The sequence below is a fragment of the Vipera ursinii genome (assembly GCF_947247035.1).
Source record: "Vipera ursinii genome assembly, chromosome: 2".
NCBI lineage: Eukaryota > Metazoa > Chordata > Lepidosauria > Squamata > Viperidae > Vipera > Vipera ursinii.
The window spans coordinates 120,699,936-120,720,631 of NC_139513.1; the positions used below are offsets into that span (position 1 = coordinate 120,699,936).

The 20,696-nt window shown below is 39.1% G+C and overlaps 2 protein-coding genes across 6 annotated transcripts in view; one reads left to right on the forward strand and one right to left on the reverse strand.

Annotated features, from left to right (window-relative positions):
- GGA3 (golgi associated, gamma adaptin ear containing, ARF binding protein 3) overlaps positions 1 to 5,414 on the forward strand; it is a 39,617-nt gene extending 34,203 nt beyond the window's left edge. Inside the window, exons 18-19 of the mRNA XM_083354423.1 lie at positions 4,849 to 4,902; positions 5,276 to 5,414. Coding sequence (XP_083210549.1) covers positions 4,849 to 4,902; positions 5,276 to 5,312 — 91 coding nt within the window. The 3' untranslated portion in view covers positions 5,313 to 5,414. The remainder of the gene's footprint in view (positions 1 to 4,848; positions 4,903 to 5,275) is intronic.
- On the reverse strand, positions 2 to 19,037 carry NUP85 (nucleoporin 85). 5 transcript variants are annotated; one of them, XM_083354427.1, is made up of 20 exons: positions 18,455 to 19,037; positions 16,644 to 16,737; positions 14,510 to 14,672; positions 12,813 to 12,883; positions 12,421 to 12,464; positions 11,071 to 11,140; positions 9,670 to 9,791; positions 9,049 to 9,183; positions 8,319 to 8,441; positions 7,694 to 7,825; positions 7,120 to 7,226; positions 6,783 to 6,866; positions 6,363 to 6,428; positions 5,502 to 5,653; positions 5,300 to 5,417; positions 4,224 to 4,324; positions 3,325 to 3,476; positions 2,418 to 2,504; positions 294 to 386; positions 2 to 201 (listed from the first exon to the last, which is right to left on the reverse strand). In XM_083354427.1, exons 1-19 carry the CDS (start codon positions 18,485 to 18,487, stop codon positions 294 to 296), a joined length of 1,947 nt encoding a protein of 648 aa, XP_083210553.1. In that variant the 5' UTR covers positions 18,488 to 19,037; the 3' UTR covers positions 2 to 201. The 5 variants fall into 5 exon arrangements, with proteins under 5 accessions (XP_083210553.1, XP_083210552.1, XP_083210551.1 ...); XM_083354426.1 differs by lacking the exon at positions 294 to 386 and having other exon boundaries at positions 9,670 to 9,788; positions 18,455 to 19,032; XM_083354425.1 differs by lacking the exon at positions 294 to 386 and having other exon boundaries at positions 18,455 to 19,032.
- Positions 19,038 to 20,696: the final 1,659 nt, after the last annotated feature.

Below are 20,696 nucleotides of genomic sequence, written 5' to 3' on the forward strand. Positions count from 1 at the left end.
ATGCAAAATATGAATTTATTTTTATCAAAATAATAACAAACCTGGTATGTACACTAAGTTAACAAAGTAAAGTTTAAGAACTATTTTAATTTGCTGCTCTCATGATTCTTCCAGTGTGCCCTCTTTAACGATAGCTCTTGCTAAGTTTCGTGCTAGAGCAAGTCTTAGCATTTCCACCTTCATTATCTCTGCATCATCATCCTAGAAACAAGCAAAAAAAATGGCAGGAATTCAATAACATAACCTGAAATCAGTTTTAGAAATATAAGAATATTCTATAAATCAGAGCATACCTACGCAGTAATCGTCACATTACTTCTCATATTCAGTATGTAAATCAGTGGAGAACCCAAAAGACTGAATTTTTCAGAGTTCTTCCTCCAGAACTGAGGAAACAGTTCCATCTTAAGTATTCATTTATGATGATATAATACATATCCAGGATACAATTAAAAAGTATTGATTTAGAATGAAGATGCTTGCTCAGTCTTGGTGGAAGAACCCAAAGGTTATTCATTCAGAACACATCCAAAATATCACAAGCCACTTCCAGAAATGTATTAACCTTATCTAAATGGTCCTTTTCAGTCCACTCAACCGTGGAATATTCTACACGTCTAGTAGACATCAGAAATTTTTCTGCCATTCCCAGAGCGCATTTGCAGCTATTTTTATTGCTTGGTCAGAACAATGAAAAGCACACACCCCTTCCCACTAGCATCCTGAGATGCAGACAAGCAGTGCTGGGAGGGGCTGTTGGTAACACTTTCATACCTTTAGAAACAATATTTTATCCTAAGTTCCTTTCCACAGGTTTCAGAGAGTCCGTGGATGAAAAAAACCACAGAGGGAAGGAAAAGCGGGCATTGGAAGCAATAAAACTCTGAAATGCATAGGATTGTACCCTTGATTCAAAGGACAAATTTTCTGACCGACGCACCACTAATTCTTGGGGGTAATCTATTCTTTAAACACAGAACATAACACCTTTTCCAGTTTCAGCTTTCACTAAAAAGCCCATCTGTAACAAAGCAAGTTAGTCAATTTAACAAGATCAAAGAAGTTTCAATTAACTTAAGTGTGTCCTTACCGAGTATGCACAAACCTATATAAGGAAAATATTACAAAGAGAATATAACATATTAACTGAGTTAATGTTGCAGGATCCAATCTGGGTCAGTCACTGGGAACCAGGGGTTTTGTCTTCCGAGCTTCCGGACTCCTGAGGAGCCCCCATCCTTGGGGAACCTCTCTGTGTGCTCTGGGCTGTTCTGTGTGTGGTATTTGTTGTTTAAAAATATAAATTATCGCAGCCTTTTGTTTTCTTGTGACAACACAGGATCACAAACATCTGACAGTGGTTTATCAAAAGAACTGTGGTTTAATATACAACATGAAACAACAGCATTCAGGGCACATACAGAATATAAGGCAGTTATATACAAAGGGTTCAAGTGAGTTAAAGATTCCAACTGTCATTCCCCTCAGACAGTCTCTTAAAGGGATAAAGGTAAAGGTAAAGGTTCCCCCGCACGTGTGCTAGTCGTTTCCAACTCTAGGGGCAGGTGCTCATCTCCGTTTCAAAGCCGAAGAGCCAACGCTTGTCCGAGGACGTCTCCGTGGTCATGTGGCTGGCATGACTAGACGCTGTTACCTTCCCACCGGAGTGGTCCCTATTTTTCTACTTGCATTTTTACGTGCTTTCGAACTGCTAGGTTGGCAGAAGCTGGGACGAGTAACAGGCGCTCACTCTGTTACGCGGCACTCAGGATTCAACCCGACAAACTTCTGACTTTCTGATCAACAAGCTCAGCGTCCTAACCCACTGAGCCACTGCGTCCCTTCTTAAAGGGATACTAACCCCCAAATGCTTTGCTGACTTACTTTCTATATCATCTCTGCTGGTCAGCTGCTAAGTTATGATTACCTTAACAGCATTTATGTGGTGGCTATTGCGTGTAGCTTTTTAGATATAGATTGGGGTTTTTATGGCTGGCTATTAAGTCATTGGCTGTAGTTTTCTTGTGCTGTCAAGCCGCCACCCCCCCGCCTACTAAGTACTTCATAAACTGAGGATAAATCAGCACTCCTGTTGATAGATGTGTACCACATAAACACCACACAGTACAGCCCAGAGCGCACAGAGAGGTTCCCTGAGAGGAATTTTTTTGGGGGGTGGCGTATACAGCATGAATCCAAAAGCTCGGAAGACAAAACCTCATGGTCTCTGTGACCGACCCAGATTGGATCCTGCAACATCATCCTGGGACACATGAGTTAATGTTCTCCCCAGTGCACTGATCTCAACAGAAACAACAACCTTTCCAAAATACAGTGGGGCTAGATCACCCTCTATCCTCACATCCTGAAATTATAATGTGCCAGGCCCTTAAATCGGCGTACTTGGACAAGATTACCTGGAGCTTCTCTTTTTTTGGCTCTGCTGCCATCACATCTTCTAAGCATTTCATCAATTCATATGTCTGATCAGCAGAAAAGATGACCTGCGGAAAATTGATTGTAAACTTCATTTAATGGCAATATCTCTCCCCACCCCATTTATTTTTGGAAGTGGGATTTTAAAATTTGATGCTGTGGAAGGTTTGAACCGTAAGCACGAATGGTTATCCCATTAATAGCTAGAGAGAGTCCTCAAACTGAGCAATCTTTTTATCTTTTTTGGTCTACGTTTAGTTTTTTAAAAAAATGTAATGTAGTATGTATGAACTCAAGGATTGCTTAATTCTGTGGCAATTGTACATATTACAAGACAGGACCAGATGAAGGTCACTACTTACATTATTCATCTACTTTGAAAAAGATTCCATTAACCAATGTTGCTGAAAAACACTCACCTGAGAAACTGGCACATACAAATTAAATGCGAATCAAATCATGAACTTCATTTTAGAGCAGGCATCAAACTTAAGGGACGCTATCTGCAGCAAGGCTAAATTCTTCTACTTACGAGCCCTTCTTTTTGAAGGAATAAACAGAGTACAATATACTGCTAAGCTTGTAAGCCGCCCTGAGTCTTCGGAGAAGGGCGGGATATAAATGGAATTAAATAAATAAAATACTCTCTCTTTAGAACAAAGCTCTTGTGATTATTATGACTTGAATTCAATCATTACTTGAATTCTGGTAACAATATAGCACTGAAGCTCTTAGGATCACACAATTTCTGGCTCAATATTGTCTTTCTTAGCTTAGATTAATACCACTGCCTGGCTGATAACAGTCAATCCATGTTTGTATATCGAATTTCAACACCAACTCCCACAAAAATAAACATAATATAATCTACAGAAATACTACACTTGCCTCTTTATGTTCTAGGAGAGGAAGTGAATCGGTCAACAAAGTCATCCAGAAGGAGCAAGGAGCAATACGAGCTGTCATCAACATTAATAGCAGTTTGGCTGCTGCAAAAAACTTCTTCTCCCCATACATGCGATGAAATTCCCGGTACTTTCCTGTAAAGATGTTAAGGCAGTCCTTTCATATTCAGAACACCCATCAATTCACAATCTTTGATCCTACACAACTGCAATAAAATTGTTCTGTATTATCTATCTATCTATCTATCTATCTATCTATCTATCTATCTATCTATCTATCTATCTATCTAGGGCAGCAAAAGGCATTTGTTATTAAGATCCCTTTAAAATCAATAGCTCAAATCCCATTCACATTGAAGAAACAAACATAAATTTATTTATTTATTTAATTTAATTTAATTTCTATACCGCCCTTCTCCCGAAGGACTCAGGGCGGTGTACAGGGCAATAAAAATACAATAAATATAAATCATTACTGGATTGTGTCTAAAAGTATCTGCCATGATTTGTGCAAACCAGGACAGCTTTGAAATAAAAATCTAGCTTTTATTTCAAAAATAAAATATGTCTTATTAACATAATAGCCTTTGAAAAGGCAAGAAAAAGACATGTATGTAAGCAAAAGTAAGATTTTTAGGTCAAAGAATGTTTCTCAATCATATGGGCAATGTTCTGTCCCTGCCCAGCATAGTATCTGTGGCTTCCAAATCTTCCCTTTCAGTTTGGGAGAACAGGAGGATGACGTTTTGGAAGTTTTAAATGGGAAATGGGAACCACCTTCAATCCAAAGTTTGAGCAAATGCTTAAAAGATAAAGGATTTAAGAAATTCTACCCAAGTCAAACAAAATGGGACCCCACTGTCCAGAGAAAGAATCACTCACCAAGAAATGTCAGTCGATCGCTAAGCAGCATGGATGAACCCAAGTTGTCAATGAGATCCAAGTCTGAGAAAGTACCTCTTTCACAATATTCTCTCAAAAATCTAGATAACAATAAAGGTAAAAGGGCAGATTAGCACATATAGCCATCAGTATGTATATACTATTAATTCTTTATAAAAGTTACTTCCTTATACGCAAGGATTATAAGCAAGATGTGAAGCATTTCCCAACTTCTATTCAAGTAGTATGCTTTTATTTGCATGAAATTACAAAGCCTTTCTCCCAAATTTTATATAATTATAATCAATGAGTAGCAACAAATTTGGAAAAAAAACCAACACCCTGAAATAAAGTACACTCAGGTTTCTAACCATATTTTAGGGGGGAGAAAAACCCAAAGGATTTCTGTAGGCAATCTCTCCGGTGCCTGACCTATTTTTTTCACAGACCGGAGAGAAAGGGATTACAAGAGAATAAGCAGGCAAACAATAGTGAATATACCAGACTGTTTGCATAGCCAAATTGCTTTCCATGTGTATTTCCCAGTGGACGCCTCCTTACCCTCTTCAAATATTTTCCTCTCTAATATATGTAAATACAAACATTAATTCCCTTCTTCTTCCAGGGCCAGAGTGAGCATTCCTAAGGACAGGAATGTGGAAAAGCCAGGACAGTCATGGTAATGTTATTTCTCCCTTAATGTCTGCTTCACTTAGCAATGCAGTTGCCAGTCCCAACTGTGGTAACTGAGGATTATCTGCAATATGTTTTAATAAGAACAGCAGTAATAATTTCCTGAAATGTAAAATGACCTCTCATATATTACATACTACAGATAACTGATGGAAATTGACATATTAACTGGTATCAACTTTTTATGTGTTCTGTTTCCTCATTCTGTTTAGAGTGCACTTATGAGCACAAATAATCCAACACTAACAATGTCATCATTTACTAGGATTGTCAAATTCAAGGGAAGCATTGTCTCTAGCAATTGTATCACCCTAAACCTTTAGGTATCTCTATTAACTGCTGTTTCTGCAACTTAATAGGAATTCTGCTTCCCCAAAGCCTACCTGTCTGATATGAGGGTAGCAAAAGCAGCATCTTTGGCTCGGATGCTCCAGGATAATGCTGAACCAAGGCGATTGTTCCGGACAGCCTTCATGGACATGATTTTACAGATGCTACGAACTGGGATGGGAAATGATGGAAGCATACTTGGTAACTAATTCTTTAGCAATGACTACATGTAAAAAAAGTTTTAGGGAGAGTCACCTTGCTCAGTCATCATTCTCTGTTCACAAATCCGCAGTACTTTTAGGGCTTTATGCTCTGTATCCAAGGAAATCCGTTCAATATGATGCTCCAAGTATGCTTTACCAAATTCTGGACAATAGTCAAAATAGTCAACTGCAAGTTGCCATAAGCTGCAAAGGTAGAACCATAAATATTGAATTGCCTCTTCCGCATAGAGTAACTGCTTCAGCCACCAGCCTACACAACAAACACTAAAACAGTGAATCTCCTACTAGTTTTATACATTCACTTTAGAGCTCCTTTTACCTAACTGCTTTTAGGGAAGCCTAACAGCAGTAAGAAATTTCTTGGAAAAGCTTTTTAAAATTGAGAAATTAAGTCACTACAGGTGGTCCTCGACTTACAACAGTTCATTTAGTGACTGAAGTTACAAAAATGTGACCATTTTTCACATTTATGACTGTTGCAGTATCCTCATGGTCACATTATAAAAATTCAGGCGCTTGGCAACTGACTCGTATTCATGAGGCTCTATGCCAGTTTGGAAGTGGAGTAGAATGGAGCCAGTAGACCTAGGATATCCATGGCCCCACTTTATGGCACTTTTCAGAGGAAAGAGGTACATTATCCATTATGAAGTTTATGTAACAGCTTTCTTTATTTGAAGTCAGAGCTCATATCAAACTTCAGCGGAGGGAATTTTACACATCAAAAGATGCTTGTGATACTTTCCCAAAGACTAGAATTGTAAGACTCCTATTCCTATCTGGACCAATGACTCTGTGAATCATATGGTTTCCCCCTTGCCTTTTCATTACTGACTACACAATACTGTCTGTAGATGTGTGAGTATGTATAAATGTAAATGAAAACTCTTACCTGTGATGGGAAAAGAGCCCAGAAGCATATTCCAGCAGGAGGTATTCACGCATGTTGGAACCAAAGCTAAGGAATAACACAGTAGATTCATTTTCTAACTAACATATCTCTTTCTTTCAATATCAAATACTTTAAGCCCAAATTAAAAAAAACTTAATTAGAACAGAAGCTAGTACAATAATATAATCAGAAATAGAATTATTTTCAGTTCAGTCACAAAGGCATTAAATGAGATTCACTCAACCTCAGCCTTGCTTCTGTAAAATGGCAACGATAATGTCACTTATCTTTCAGGAATTACCACAATAATGTATATGGAACCCTATGGACAGTTTGAAGGATTATATAAATTACTCTAAAAAAGGAATTTTAAAACTAAGGCAGCTTTAAAACAGCCCGATAATAAGAAGGGAAACTTACTAAAGATTGTGGGACTGGAGTAGATTGCAATGGTCCAAGAGGTCTGTCAGATGAGCTACAAACCACCAGTTGCTCAAGGCAATGCTGCAAGTACAAAATCAGAAGGAATCTAGGATTACAGTATAACGTATGATATAAAATATATTTACATTCTCAGAAAAAACAACAATCCATACTTTATTATACCGGCAGAATCCTATTTGTTCACTGCATACGTTTACCACTTTTTATTTTTAAACAGTTTTCCTGCTCTTTGGCTTGTACGTTGCTTTGTTTCAAATCATGTAGTCAATTATGCACAGATCAAGAATTCAAAAAACAAAGACGACAAAATCACCTGCATTCTTTAATCACTTGGTGGATATCAAATTCAAAAGCTGCCAATAAGATGCTGTCTAATGGTTCCGGGATGCTTTCTCCTCCCAGAAACATGTCCAGGCTGGACTGTGGAATACATAAAAATGTAAAACACTTGAGATTGTGTCTAGCTATAACAGATATGTTCTCGCTCAGTAAAGGACCGCCAAGATTTCTCAAAAATACGAAAGAGATTACTTAAAATGCACATTCAACTTTTTAAAATTGGAATTGGCTAATTTCAATCACCGGAAAAGTCAGAGCAGTATTCATGTTTTCCAAATCAAAACTAGTGCATTGATACACTGTTCTGATAGTCCATTTCAAGAAGACTGTGAACTTAGTCCAATACAATGGGTGTCTCATTCTGGAGGTTTTCCAGGATTTCCTACTTTGTAAATGTCATGCAAAACTATCAACCTTCTCTTTGCTACATAAAAAGGCACTACTCAGATAGGCCCTGAAAGCGGCATCATCTTTCCCCTGTACAAGGTACAATCACTTGCCTTCCTATTGGACAGAGGCAACCCTGCTCTAATGGCGGAATATGTCACCTGTGCATAAAGATGGAGTTCCACGTGTTTCACAGTAGGATGACAGTATAATAGCCGGGTCACAAGAAAATGGTACCAAGTTGTCAACAGCTCTTTCTTTTCCAAAATAGCATTCTCATCTCCAAGTAGGATCTAAAAAAATGAACAAGAGTCCTTAAGGATTCAGTTTTCATCTAAAAAAAAAAACCTCCATCAGCTCAGGCTTTTAATATGTAGTATGCCAATTGTGGCCTTATCTGGCTGAAAATGATCATCCGTGCCTTTCTCATTTAACAAGCATTCAATGACCATTCAAGGTTATTGCGGTGGACAAATGATAGTTGCAACTGGTCCTTGACGTTCCAGTCTGTAGCTTCCCCCAGAATGATATGATCAAAATTTGGGTGCCTGGTAAGCGCTTGGCTCACAGCTAAACTGCACACATAAGAGACATTATATTCCAAATCCCATCATTGGCTGACCAGATAACCTCATTCTTAAGCATTATCTATCTATCTATCTATCTATCTATCTATCTATCTATCTATCTATCTATCTATCCATCCATAGAGAGGGAGATAGATAGATAGATAGATAGATAGATAGATAGATAGATAGATAGATAGATAGATAGAGATATACACACCTTACAGAGGACTTCCATGTGAGAATTGGAAGCAAACGTTCCATCTTTCAGAAACCTCTCACATTCTTCATGCCAGTGCTGCCATTTCAACTCCATCTCTGTCAAAGTCTGGTTACTGCTAGGCTGCAAAGAGATACATAATGAAAAGGTTTTTGAAATTCTTATTGCAGTGTTTCTTTTACTAATTTTCCATAAAAACAAAACAGCTTTGGTGTTTTATTCAATGAAAGGCAGAATATCAATAGTTTCAAGAGTTTTGAGCAGAATAAAAGATAGGTTTATCCAAGGAATGGGATATTTAAATTAGAACTTGAAAGAATACATGGTGTGATAGATATTTCTATAGTATAGCAGGATAACCTGCCATCTTTAACTTAATTAAATTAAATTAATTTCCACCACTTAAAAGGAAATTCTTTCCAAATATGTTGGTTCAGGAGTACAGCCTAGAGAAACAGCATTCTTCTTAATGTACTGTCAATGATTTTATAACATTATTTGGCTGACACAAGACGCTTAATGTCATAGTAGTGTGAAAATAATGAACTAATTCACATGGGAAGATCTCTCCTGGAGATCTTCAACCACTCAAAGCCGCGTACTGAAAATGGAGTAATACAAACCAATGATCAGACTAAGAATTAAGCAAACTTTATGTTTTTCAAAATATTTTTTTACTACATCATTACAGATCATCCAGGTAATATTACAGAGAAAACTGCAAACATACACTGAGAACAGGCATCTTCTTCATCAGCTCATCTAAAACTTTGCACATGTGCACTGAAGTGGGATTGGTACTAGCTTCTTTAGAAAGTAATTGTCGAGCCTCATCCATTCTACCCTGAAGCACATAACCGGTTACCTGAAAAATATAAAAATGATTTTAATACTATTAATACTAACATCCAAACCATGCACGCATGGTTACAGTGATACATACCACCTCATAAAAGAGATATAAAACTGCAACTTAAGTAAAACAGGTTTAGTGTTGTGATAGAAATAAATATGATGGTTGAAAGGCCATTTTTCCTTTTTGCCACAAAACTACACTAAGCACTAATACATTAAGCTCCATTCTAGGTCTGCATAAACTGTAAATACAGTTACATGAGGCAGCCTTAGTCAGACTTTTAAGCTGATTTTGATGGCAGTTTCTTGCAAACCATAGCTACTACTTCATTTATAGGTGGCTCAAATACTACAAGCTTTATGTCATCACTGATTCAGTGAAATAAGTTGAAAAAAAATCTTACACTTTACACTTGATTCAATGAAAGAGTTTTCTGAGCAAAAATGAAGCCCAGTGACCAGACACTAATACTTCCTGGATAAAAACATTCCTTACCACGTTCCAGAAATGTTCATGTTTCGCTGGATTCTCACTCCTCAGAACTTCACAAACCATGTTGTCTATTTCACATACATGAAGACGGACCCAATCAAGCAGGTGACATAACACCAAACCTGCTGGGGGAAAAAATAAAGATACGTGCCTGTGTGCCCAAAGAACTGTCCGAGATACTATTTTTAGAAGTTATAATCCAATTTTTATATGCTTTGCGCTGGTCCACTGCAGGCAACATCAAAAATGTTATTTCCAATACTGAGGGTATCATATCATAGAGAAGATGTAGCTATGATTATACAGTGGGACAATATCGTACTGATTTATCCACCAATTACAATCTAGGCACCTAGGAACTACTATGTTTCCCGAAAATAAGACCAGGTCTTATTATTATTTTTTTGGCTCCAAGAGGCACCAGGTCTTATTTTCAGGGGATGTGTTTTATATTTACCTCCGGCACCGACAGCCCTGCCCAGTCAGTCCACTTCTTCTGGCTGAAGGAGCAGCTTCATTCTGGCCTGCATTTTGCAGTCAGGCCTTTCCGGAAGGCCTCTGCAGTCGAGTGCCAAGCTATGGATTCAATCCATAGTTTGATTCTCGGCTGTAGAGGCCTTCCGGAAAGGCCTGTGACTGAGAAATGAGGCCTGGCTGCAGAAAACGCTGAAGAAGTGGGCCAGTGAGGAGAGGCCTGGCTGCAAGATAAGTGGGTGCAGGATGAGTGGGGCAGCTCCACATCCCCACCCCCGCCCTAGCTTGATTTTTAGGTGTGTGCCTCTCCCCAAAACTAGGGCTTATTTTTGGAGTAGGGCTTATGTTAGGCCCACCCCCCAAAATCAAGTTAGGGCTTATTTTCGGGGTAGGCCTTACTTTGGGGAAAACACAGTAGCAGCTGAATCAGCATGACAAGAAATAGTTCAAGACAAAAGTCCCCTGGGACGAGGCAATGCTGTTCCCGCTTCCTTGCTCATGGGGGAGGGCTCCTCAGTTTGTACTGGAGAGGACCAGACCCAAGAAACTAGGCCTGTGAGCAGCAGCCACCTGGGCTCAGCCAAATAACAGCTCAATGCATCACGCGTCCTTTTTGTGATGCACTGTAAACTTCCAGTTCTCACAGTACAAATCAGAAAAAAAAATTTACACTTAGGTCAGCAGCCAAAATGAAAAGCAGGCATCAGAAGTTAATCATGCCTCCGCCCCAATAACAGTATGGTCCATTAGCAACAACAGTCTCTTCCTCACAACTGTTACCGACAGTTTTGTCCACTGTATTCAATATGAGAAATGTGAAGGCAGGGAGGTATTTCTTCCTCAGCTCAGAAAGATATTATGAAGATACCTAATAAGAGAAAGTGTGAAAAACATAAATGTAATCTTGATTTCATTATAATTCAACATTACCTGGAGCAGCTTCAATAAACATGATTTCACACAGATTCCAGATCAACTCCATTGCAGACAAAACCGAGACCTACGGAAGGAAGAGAAACATCAATTTATTAGAAATTTCCATTATAAAGCTTTAATTTTGAACTCTTCCCAACATGAATAACAGTCAATAAAGTGCACACTGCTTAAACTGAATTTGATGCAAATAGACAGGATATTAAGTCTTTTAGATTCTATTAATTATTAGCTGAAGAGGCATTTGGGTATAATGGTGAAACCAGAAGGCTGTACATTCTAGACCACCTTAGGCACAAAACCTCAGGCAAGTCACTCTCTCGGCCCTAGAAAACAGGCAATGGAAAACCACTTCCATAATATCGCCAAGAAAACTGCAGTGAGTGGTCAACAATGATTCAAAGGCACACCCCTCCAAAAACACTAACAGGACTCAGAACATTCAAACTCAACGTTCAGATTCTTCATTCTGATGAGTATGAACTTCTAAGTGAGGGTGAAGGTTCATTATCTGGGCTTGTGGGTTGGTTTCCCCAACTTCTATGTATTTATATTTTTCCATAGCCTGGAGCAGAAAAGAGGGGTTATCTTCTTTGGAAGTGGTTTCAGCATTAAGCAAAAATTCCCACCTCTCTCAAGTGAGAAATGGAATCAGCTGGGAGCATACAAATCTATGAATTTTTGAAAACGGCACCTACCGTGCCATAATAGTAATATCAGAATAATAGAATGTGACATCAATTTTTTCTGTAGTATATTCTCTGTTTCCAAAACTTTTAACGAAGCTTTTAAGACCGCAAAATGTTTTAAATAGAATTGAGATGGCATTCTAGGCAAAACATTCTTCAATCTGCCCCATGGAACGTAACTCACAATTTAGAATCATATTTATGACTAGCTGAAAGCAACTGTTTATTTTGTTAGTTGTAATACCAGTCCTTCTGACAAAAAGTTTTTTGGATGCAGCTAGCTTAGAGTTAAAAATCAATGGAGAAAACATGTCTATAAGAAAAATAGCTGCTTTTCCAAATGAAAGTCACTTTCAGGAATAAGAATTGGAGCAATAATGAAAGGATTATTTAGCCTTTTACTTCACCACCCTCACTCCAATAATCACCTGCAAGAAGCATATTCGTTCCCACAGGACAGCAGAAACACTTTGAAAAGACTAAACACAGACTGGCAAATGCATGCACATACAAACCCACAAGTGGGCAAATAACCTGCAGACAGAATTCTGGAAAATAACAATTTGGGTAATAATTAAGCCTCAAACCTAAAATAATGGAAAATACTAGTATTAAGTTACTCTCCAATACTGTATCAAAATATAAACATGCATGTTACCTGAGTACTGTAGTGCATGTGCATTGCAGGATCCCGTGCAGATACTAAATGAAAGAAAAATACAAAAATCAGTATTTATACATTCAGCTTCACCAAACCAAAACCACTGTTTATGCCAGGTCTATTATACATTGGAGAAATATTTGTACATTGTTCATTTACTATTTTTACTAGTTACATTCAAATACTATAATTTTTCATCAGATTAAGCAATTATCATAGCAAATGCATAAGTCTTAGTGAGTTGGCTGACTGTTCATTTTTGAGCCAAATCTACAGCCAAATTTCACAAGCAGTTTCGCAAGTACCAGTTCAGACTATGAATCATTCTGATTTGTTTTAAAACACTCAGTTCCAGAGGCTTCTATTTAATAAAAAGCAGAAAAACGTACTAGCCATCTGATGTGAATCTTCCATGCAGGCTCTTATGACAGATCGATAGCTCTTGCTTACTCCAACCAATCTATCCAAAAAAGAAGAATAGTTTGATTTTGTTTAAAGCATCATGTCAACTCCTTGACAAATGTCAGGTTCTTTAGTACAAATTAGTGATAATATCAGATACCAACAGCCTCTAAACACTGGGACAGGACACCTATAGCATCTCTCAAATGGTTTGGGTGAGTGTCAGTTGCTACAACTGTACGGGTAGTCCTCAATATATGGCCATTCTACTGCAATGATTCTGAACAAATGGTGGTTACAAACTGTCCTCAGAGTTCCAGCCACTCCAGCATCAACACAGTTGAGTGCTGGAGCGCTTTGCAATCTGCTTGTGCTTAGAACTGGCTGCAGTACCCCACAATTATGTGATCACCATTTACAAACGTCTCTGCCAGCTTCCCCAGAAACTCAACGGGGAAAGGTTGCAAGTTGCTGGAGTAAATCTCCCCTCACTCACACATTCTCCTCAGACCCTTAGAACTCATGCTACACCAGCCATACTCACGCCTTCTCCAATGCTCACTCTGCCTTCCTTGAACATTACTGTGGACCCTCCCTATCTTTCCTTGCAGCCTTGAGCGCCCTTGCTGAGCTTTGCTTCTATTGCACCCCTTTTGCACCCTCACTGACCCGTGCCACGTCTTCCTTGTACACTCACGCACCATTGCCAACTATTGCTGTGCCTCTTGCACACCCTTCCCAGGCCTTGCCTTCTCCTTCACTCTGGTGTCCTCCTTTGCATGTTCACATCCTCTCCCCAACCCTCGCCATGCCTCCCTCACGTCCCAGCCTTTGCTTTACCTCCCTCAGAGTCCTACTCACCCTTCCCAAGCCTCACCTTCCTCATACACCCTCCCTAACTGGTGCTGCACCTGCCTTACACCTTTACATACCCCTTGCACCCTCATATACCTGGCAATGCCTGCCGGCCTCTTGCAAACTACCTGGATCTGCAACTTTCTGCTGACTTCCTCAGTGATTTGGTTGTGGGAAGTTGGCTTACCTAATGACAGTAGGATTCAGTTAAATGACAGTAACTGGGATTGCAGGGATTGCTGTCACTAAGTGATACAATTACACTTTATCGCATTGCTTAGCAATGTTAACTCCAGTCCTAGTTGCCAGCTTAAGTCAAAGGCTACCTATATTCTGAAACATTATATGAATGTTTCTCTTTTATGCTAGTAAATAATTACATACAGTAGGGCTTAAAAGTCTGAAATATTGAATTTTCAATATTTCTGCACAAATGTTACCTAAAATGTAATCTGAGTTAAATTTCTCCAAGTCAATATGTAGCAATGATGTATAGTTTATTGGAAACATATTGCTGCCTAAGAGGGGCATACTAATTCCTGGAAGCAAAGCTTCATGTATTTTTTGCCGCACACAAATATGTAGCTTTGGATCATTTTCCTGAATAAATAATTGAACAAGTATAATGTTTTTGACTCATTTGTTTAATTGGGTTCTCTTTATCTTCTTTTAGGATTTGTGTGGAGAACAGGTATGGTTTTAGGTCATACTGGTGCAGAAATATTGAAAATTTAGAAGTATTCCAAAACTTTTAAGCACCTCTGTGCACCAAAATACAGAAAGCACTGCAGAAGACTTTTTAAAATTCAACAATACTTTAGATAATTACTGCGCAGTTCTTGACTTTCCAGCCTTTTCTTTCTCATTCTTCTGGAGCCCAACAAAGATCCCATGTGATTCATTGAAAAGCTTCCGCAAAGTCTGAGAATAGACATCTTGATCTTTGCGTACCACATAGACAAAAGGACAACCTGGAGTTTTCTCTTTAGCCTCTGAAACAAATGATGTAGAAGTTTCTATTTTAATTGTGCAGTAAATACTGTTATTTAAAATTGGGATTCTAAATGTGTCGCAAATTGATTTTATATGTCAAAGCAAAATTTGAGTAAAATAATAGAGATTAGTTTGGTATCCTCATTGTTGACTGTTAAAGAGACCGTAGTTATGTGTGGCCTTTAGGGAAGAAATAGTCATAGTTACTTTCACAGTTTCATATCTATATTGATATTTATATTTTAGTGTTTTAATACTGTATTGTAAATCACCAAAATCATTTTTGTTAAATGTGGTGGCATATACTCAAAATATTTATATATCCAAACAGAATAAACATGTAGCTTTAGTTGTTATTAAATATATTCTAGAAAACCGATATTACAAGAAGTCTACAATATATTCCATAGGTAAATAAAACAGAAACAAATAATCAAAGGTTTTAAAGCCCTACTACTAAACCATGCGGGCCTTTCTAATAAAATCTGAGAACTGCATAGTCATAAGTACTGAGGCAAAACCTAACTAATACATCCTGCATTTTTAGTACTGAATCTAAAATGAATATACATTAATGTGTCACTTATCAACACCTCAAGAAGCTAGTTGGCAACTTCTTCTGAGGCAACATGAATGCAAACTATTTACATAACTAGAGAAAAATGAGTAAGATCTAACATAAACAATGATCATTACAATCATAACATAATAGTAAATCTGGAGATTACTGATAATGGAAGACCATCTATTTCTATGTCTTCCTTTTCTTTCTAATTTTACTTTTAAAAAAACCTCTCTTCCATGCCTCCGAATGCTTCTATATCTTCCAATCAGAAATAGAAACATTACAGACAGAAATCAGAAACATTACAGACAGCACTACTGGCAGCAAATCACGGTCTATGGATCAAAATAGTCCAACGCTGACCCTTTAACTGCCTATGGTAATATGGAGGTATGCTTGATGAGGAAGCAGCCTTGCACTTCCATCAGGAATTGCTGGCTTTTTGTGTCTTTTCAACTGTGGGAGTAATAAGAGGAATTTCCTGGAGAAGAGAGAGTCCAAGAGAACTCTTGCTTGCGCATGCAACCATGCATAGCTTTTGAAGCAGTCAGATGAACCTTGCAAAGGATATCATTGTTTTAGCACATCAAAGAGTGCCTTGCAAAGCACTACGTTCAAAAATTTTATGCAGTCCTAGAAAGATGTGGTTAAGAAAAAACTGTGGAATTGTTATAAATTACGTCTCTAGTAATCAAACTTAAGTAGATAATTTCATTACTTCGTACAATCCTAACCTACACACGATTAACCAAAAGTCAAGCTCCCATATTCTCAGGAGGCTTAACATCTAAATAATACCTTTAAAAATGCGGCCTTCATTATTACATCCTCCAGGATACACCAGACCACACTATTATTTTATTATTATTATTATTATTATTATTATTATTATTATTATTATTATTATTATTAGTAGTAGTAGTAATCCAACTCCCAGAGACTCTGTTTAGTTTACAAACTGTTAAAGATATTTAAAATTAAGTAGTGATACAAGAATCATAAAAAAGGAACAAAGACACCAGAAACAACAAATCAGGATGGAAGAAAGAAAAGGTGCATTATTAAAATCATATAAGGACTAAAATAATTTAAATTTATTTTTTGGTAAACTTTTTGCTTCCTATGTTTTAACCATCACTTGATAAGGTGCCCATTTTATTTTCTAATATTTATTTTCTTTTAAAGACAGGAGGGCAAGGGTTAGAGAAAATGTTTAAAAAAAGGAATGTAGTTAGAAGAAAGGATATCAAAAAGAGGTCACCATTTGCTCAAAGTGGAGAAAACTGGATCTTCAGTTCAAACTAGTTCCAACAGCTAATCTATCCAATATTTCCCTTTAGTTTATTCATATCACGAGCATATTAAACAAGCAAAACAACTACATTTAATAAAAAATATTGCCAACCTGTTGGCCTAAACAAGGTTTCACACACCAACATCTCTGTGGGTCCCCACGTAAAGCATAACTGTTTCTGGTCAGAGTTCACTCCTGGAATAAGCTGTTTAATTAAAAAGAGAAAGAATTGGACAATCATGTTGATATTGATGCAATCAAAAGCTATTTAAGTCATCAATAATAAACATTATAAAAGCAGTAACTACAGCTGAAAGTATATAGATTGCTGTTACCAAAAGGAACAGGTACCTATGGTTTGTCATCCATTTAATTTCCAAGAAAGACAAGCTATACTTATACATCAGGGGTGTCAAACTGCCAGCCTGTGGGCCAGATGCATCATAACGATACGTTGTGACACGTCACGCGACATTGCAAGTTTGACACCCCTGCTATACATGGTAAGCATACAGGATTCTGTTAGGGTATGATCCATAACATTGCTTAGCAATTGCAATGTGGAGCCCTGGGATCAGAGTCACTGAGCAAAGTGATCACATGGCATCTCATTTATCAACCATTTCACTCAATGATGGAGACTCTGGTCCCAGTTATGGTCACTAAGTGAGGAGTACCTGTAACCCATTTCAGAAGAACATTCCATGAATTGAGTAAAGCTGTGTCAAGCAATTTCATCCAGATATTGGGACAGCTAAATTATCCTGACATGCACAAACTGCAAACTACACCACAAAATATTTCCTGTCTGTACCTATACCTAACAAATCTGATGATGATGCAAAACATATAAACAGTATATCTAAAGTTTTTTTTATCAACTCCACACAGCACGAGCCACCTTTACATTTACCCACAGCTTAAGAGTTGCTACTTAGGTATTAGTGAGCTTTCTGTATCAAATTAAAACCTTGGTCTAAGCACAGCCTGTCAGTCAAAAGTTAAGGCCACCTCATTTTTATTCCACCCTTCCTCCTTTATTCTCTTGAAGTTTAAGAGTGATGCCATGGCATAGGAGTTGCAACAGAACAAGCCTCTTCTACACATCAGCACCCATACGTTATACCAGGGGTCTTCAAACTTGGCCCTTTTATGACTTGTGGACTTCAACTCCCAGAATTCCTCAGCCACACATGCTGGCTGAGGAATTCTGGGAGTTGAAGTCCACAAGTCATAAAAGGGCCAAGTTTGAAGACAGCATTGAAATAATTCATACAATTAAAAACCGCTGACGCCTAATATTCCACATGTGAAATACCTAAGAATCTTTATGCATGCCTGCACAGCTTACAATGCAGACAATCCCGACTCTCTAAAATAAATTTAAAAAAAAAAAGATGGAAGACAACAGTTACAGAGGTCTTCCTCCAGATTCTCTCTATACTCATCAGCTTTGCTTTTCCACAGAGTTTTCTTTAACCCGTGCGGTCCTGCCTGGCATCACCTATTCCAGGGGTAGGCAACCTCGGCTCTTTTATGACTCATGGACTTCAACTCCCAGAATTCCTGAGCCAGCTATGCTGGCTCAGGAATTCTGGGAGTTGAAGTCCATGAGTCATAAAAGAGCCGAGGTTGCCTACCCCTGACCTATTTAGAGCATCTCCTAGGATTGTCTATCCAGGACTGCGTCAAAGGCAGCCATGCCAATAACAAAGCCTTCGATTCCCTTCAGCGAGGGCTGGCAGAGGCTTTCAGACCCTAACGGGGACTGAACGGCTTCCAAGCGAAGCCATTTCCCTTCCGACGGTGGAGGGCGCCTTCCTGTCGCCTCTAAGTGCTCCTCCCTGCTTAGACGATTCCCTCAGCGCCACGCCGCAGCCCCCCCCCCTCTCTCCCGGCACGGAAGGAGCCCTGAAACTCACCGTGACCGACGGCTCGACATCCAACTCCTCCATGTCGCCCAGCGAGAAGAGCCCGCGCTCGGCTCGGCTTGGCCCGCCCCGCGACTCCTCCTCGTCCGCCGCGCCTCGGCGGCGGCGGCGGCCGCGGCCTCTCAGCCAATCGCCGGGCAATGCAGGTCTCGCGCGCGCCCGAGCCGAAGGACCCCATTTCTCCACATCCCGCCTTTCTCCGTTACGCTAGAGATAGGAAAACTAGAAGTGTCCGCCCGCCTCGTTTAAAGCTCCAGTTGCCGATTGCTCGTGTGTTTTTTTCCCCCGCGTACCGATTTTGCGGGTAAGTTGAGCTATTTCGAAGAGATGGACCAAGGTTACCTGCTTGCCCAATTCTTTTACAAGAGTCCCAGCAAGAAAATCAAGCTGCGGAATGGAGGAAAAAACAACAACCCCGAAACAACCGACTTCATGAGAAAATGATGGATTTAGTATAGAAGCAACGTTCCCAATGCTCTCTTCAGATGCGTTCTGCTGTCTTTAATTTTAATGGATATCCTTTTTTCTAAACGTTCATGGCTCGGATAGAACTTACAAAGTCAGGAAATAAATAAATAAACAAATAAATAAATAAATAACGTGAACCTGAAAAGCTTTAAGTTAGCCCAGGGGTAAGCAACCTCGGCTCTTTTATGACTCGTGGACTTCAACTCCCAGAATTCCTGAGCCAGCTTGGCTGGCTCAGGAATTCTGGGAGTTGAAGTCCACGAGTCATAAAAGAGCCGAGGTTGCCTACCCCTGAGTTAGCCATATCTACTATACATCTTTTGCACTCGTCTCTCTATGCTCCACAAGACAAATCGAACCTATTTTGCAAAACGATGAAGTGAGATTAAGCACAGTTCCATTCTGTTGCGTCATTCTCGAGAAACAGAAACTATAGCTTCTCCCATCTTTCTCACTCACATCCATGGATGCTTGTGAAAACTGGAGCTGAGAGAGTTCAAAGGACGCGAACCACATTTCTAACTTTAAGAGGATTCGTTTTCCATTCTGTGCCCTTCGACAAAACCTCCTTCAACCTTCAGCGAATAATAACAGTTCATCTAACGTTGTCTTCTCACAACCCAAAGCTAGTCCTTGTTTGCAAAGAAGACGTTTGAGATTTCTCTTTCTCTTTTTTTTTTTCATACGGTGGAAGTAGTTGGAACACTCTTGCCACATCCCAGCAAATGGCTGGAATTCTGGGATCGTTTTCTGGACTTTCACCTGCGGCCATAGAAGGACCCCGAGCTTCAATTGAAACGCATGACTCCTATCATTCACGTTTCTTTCCCCGCCTTTGTGGCTTTCTAACACGAGTGCCTGGCGGGTTAACGAAGTTACTACGACGTTCAATGTCAAAACTTCTTGCGGTTGATCCTCGGTGCCTCTTTCATAAAAGTTTGTGCTCGATAGGATTCGGCGTTGAATCGAGGCGCGGAAACTGGCGCTGCCTTGCACATCGAGGGCAAAGGCTTTTATTCCCAAAGCTGAACTGACTGAGCGGCAAACAGTGGGGTGTTGATGCTGCACCATTGCGAGTGGGTTTCCCAAGTACATCACGATGGCTTATAACTGTCCTGTAGGTAGTAAGAACAGGAGCCTCTCTAACGAGGGGGGAGGGGGGAGAAAGCAAATTGAAAGAATTCCTGACCGCAAAGCCTGCTATCTTCCTGATTGGTTTTGACTTTAGACAGCCTGTAAAGCTTATTAGGTAGTAATTGTTACATTTTATTTTATTTATTTATTTACTTATTTGATTTATATACCGCCCTTCTCCCGAAGGACTCAGGGCGGTGTACAGGGCAATAAAAATAAGGATACAGGATACAAGATTTAAAGTTAAGTGATTGTGCCCAGTGTAGTAAGTTAAGTTAAAAGCAATGTTAAAACCCCAAACCCATCAGACCAGGCCGGCTTGTTCGAATAGATAAGTTATTCTTGCCATTTTTCCAAGGTATTCCAAGGTATTGCATGCAGAGTTTTTGAGTTGCGCTAGTTCCGTTTACAGGAGAAACGAATGTGCTTTTTAATAATATAATATAACGTATGATAAAAATTGGCAAGATTTCCTGGTAGGTTTCCTGGAGAACATCTTTGAATTGTGTTTCCTTCTGGTGTTTGAATAAAGAGTAGGGAGTAGTCTCAGCTGGCTCAGGAAGGAAGATATCAAATTGCGAAATTATGTTAATAGAGTTTGTATGATAGACCTGTAAGTGCCCTGCTGACC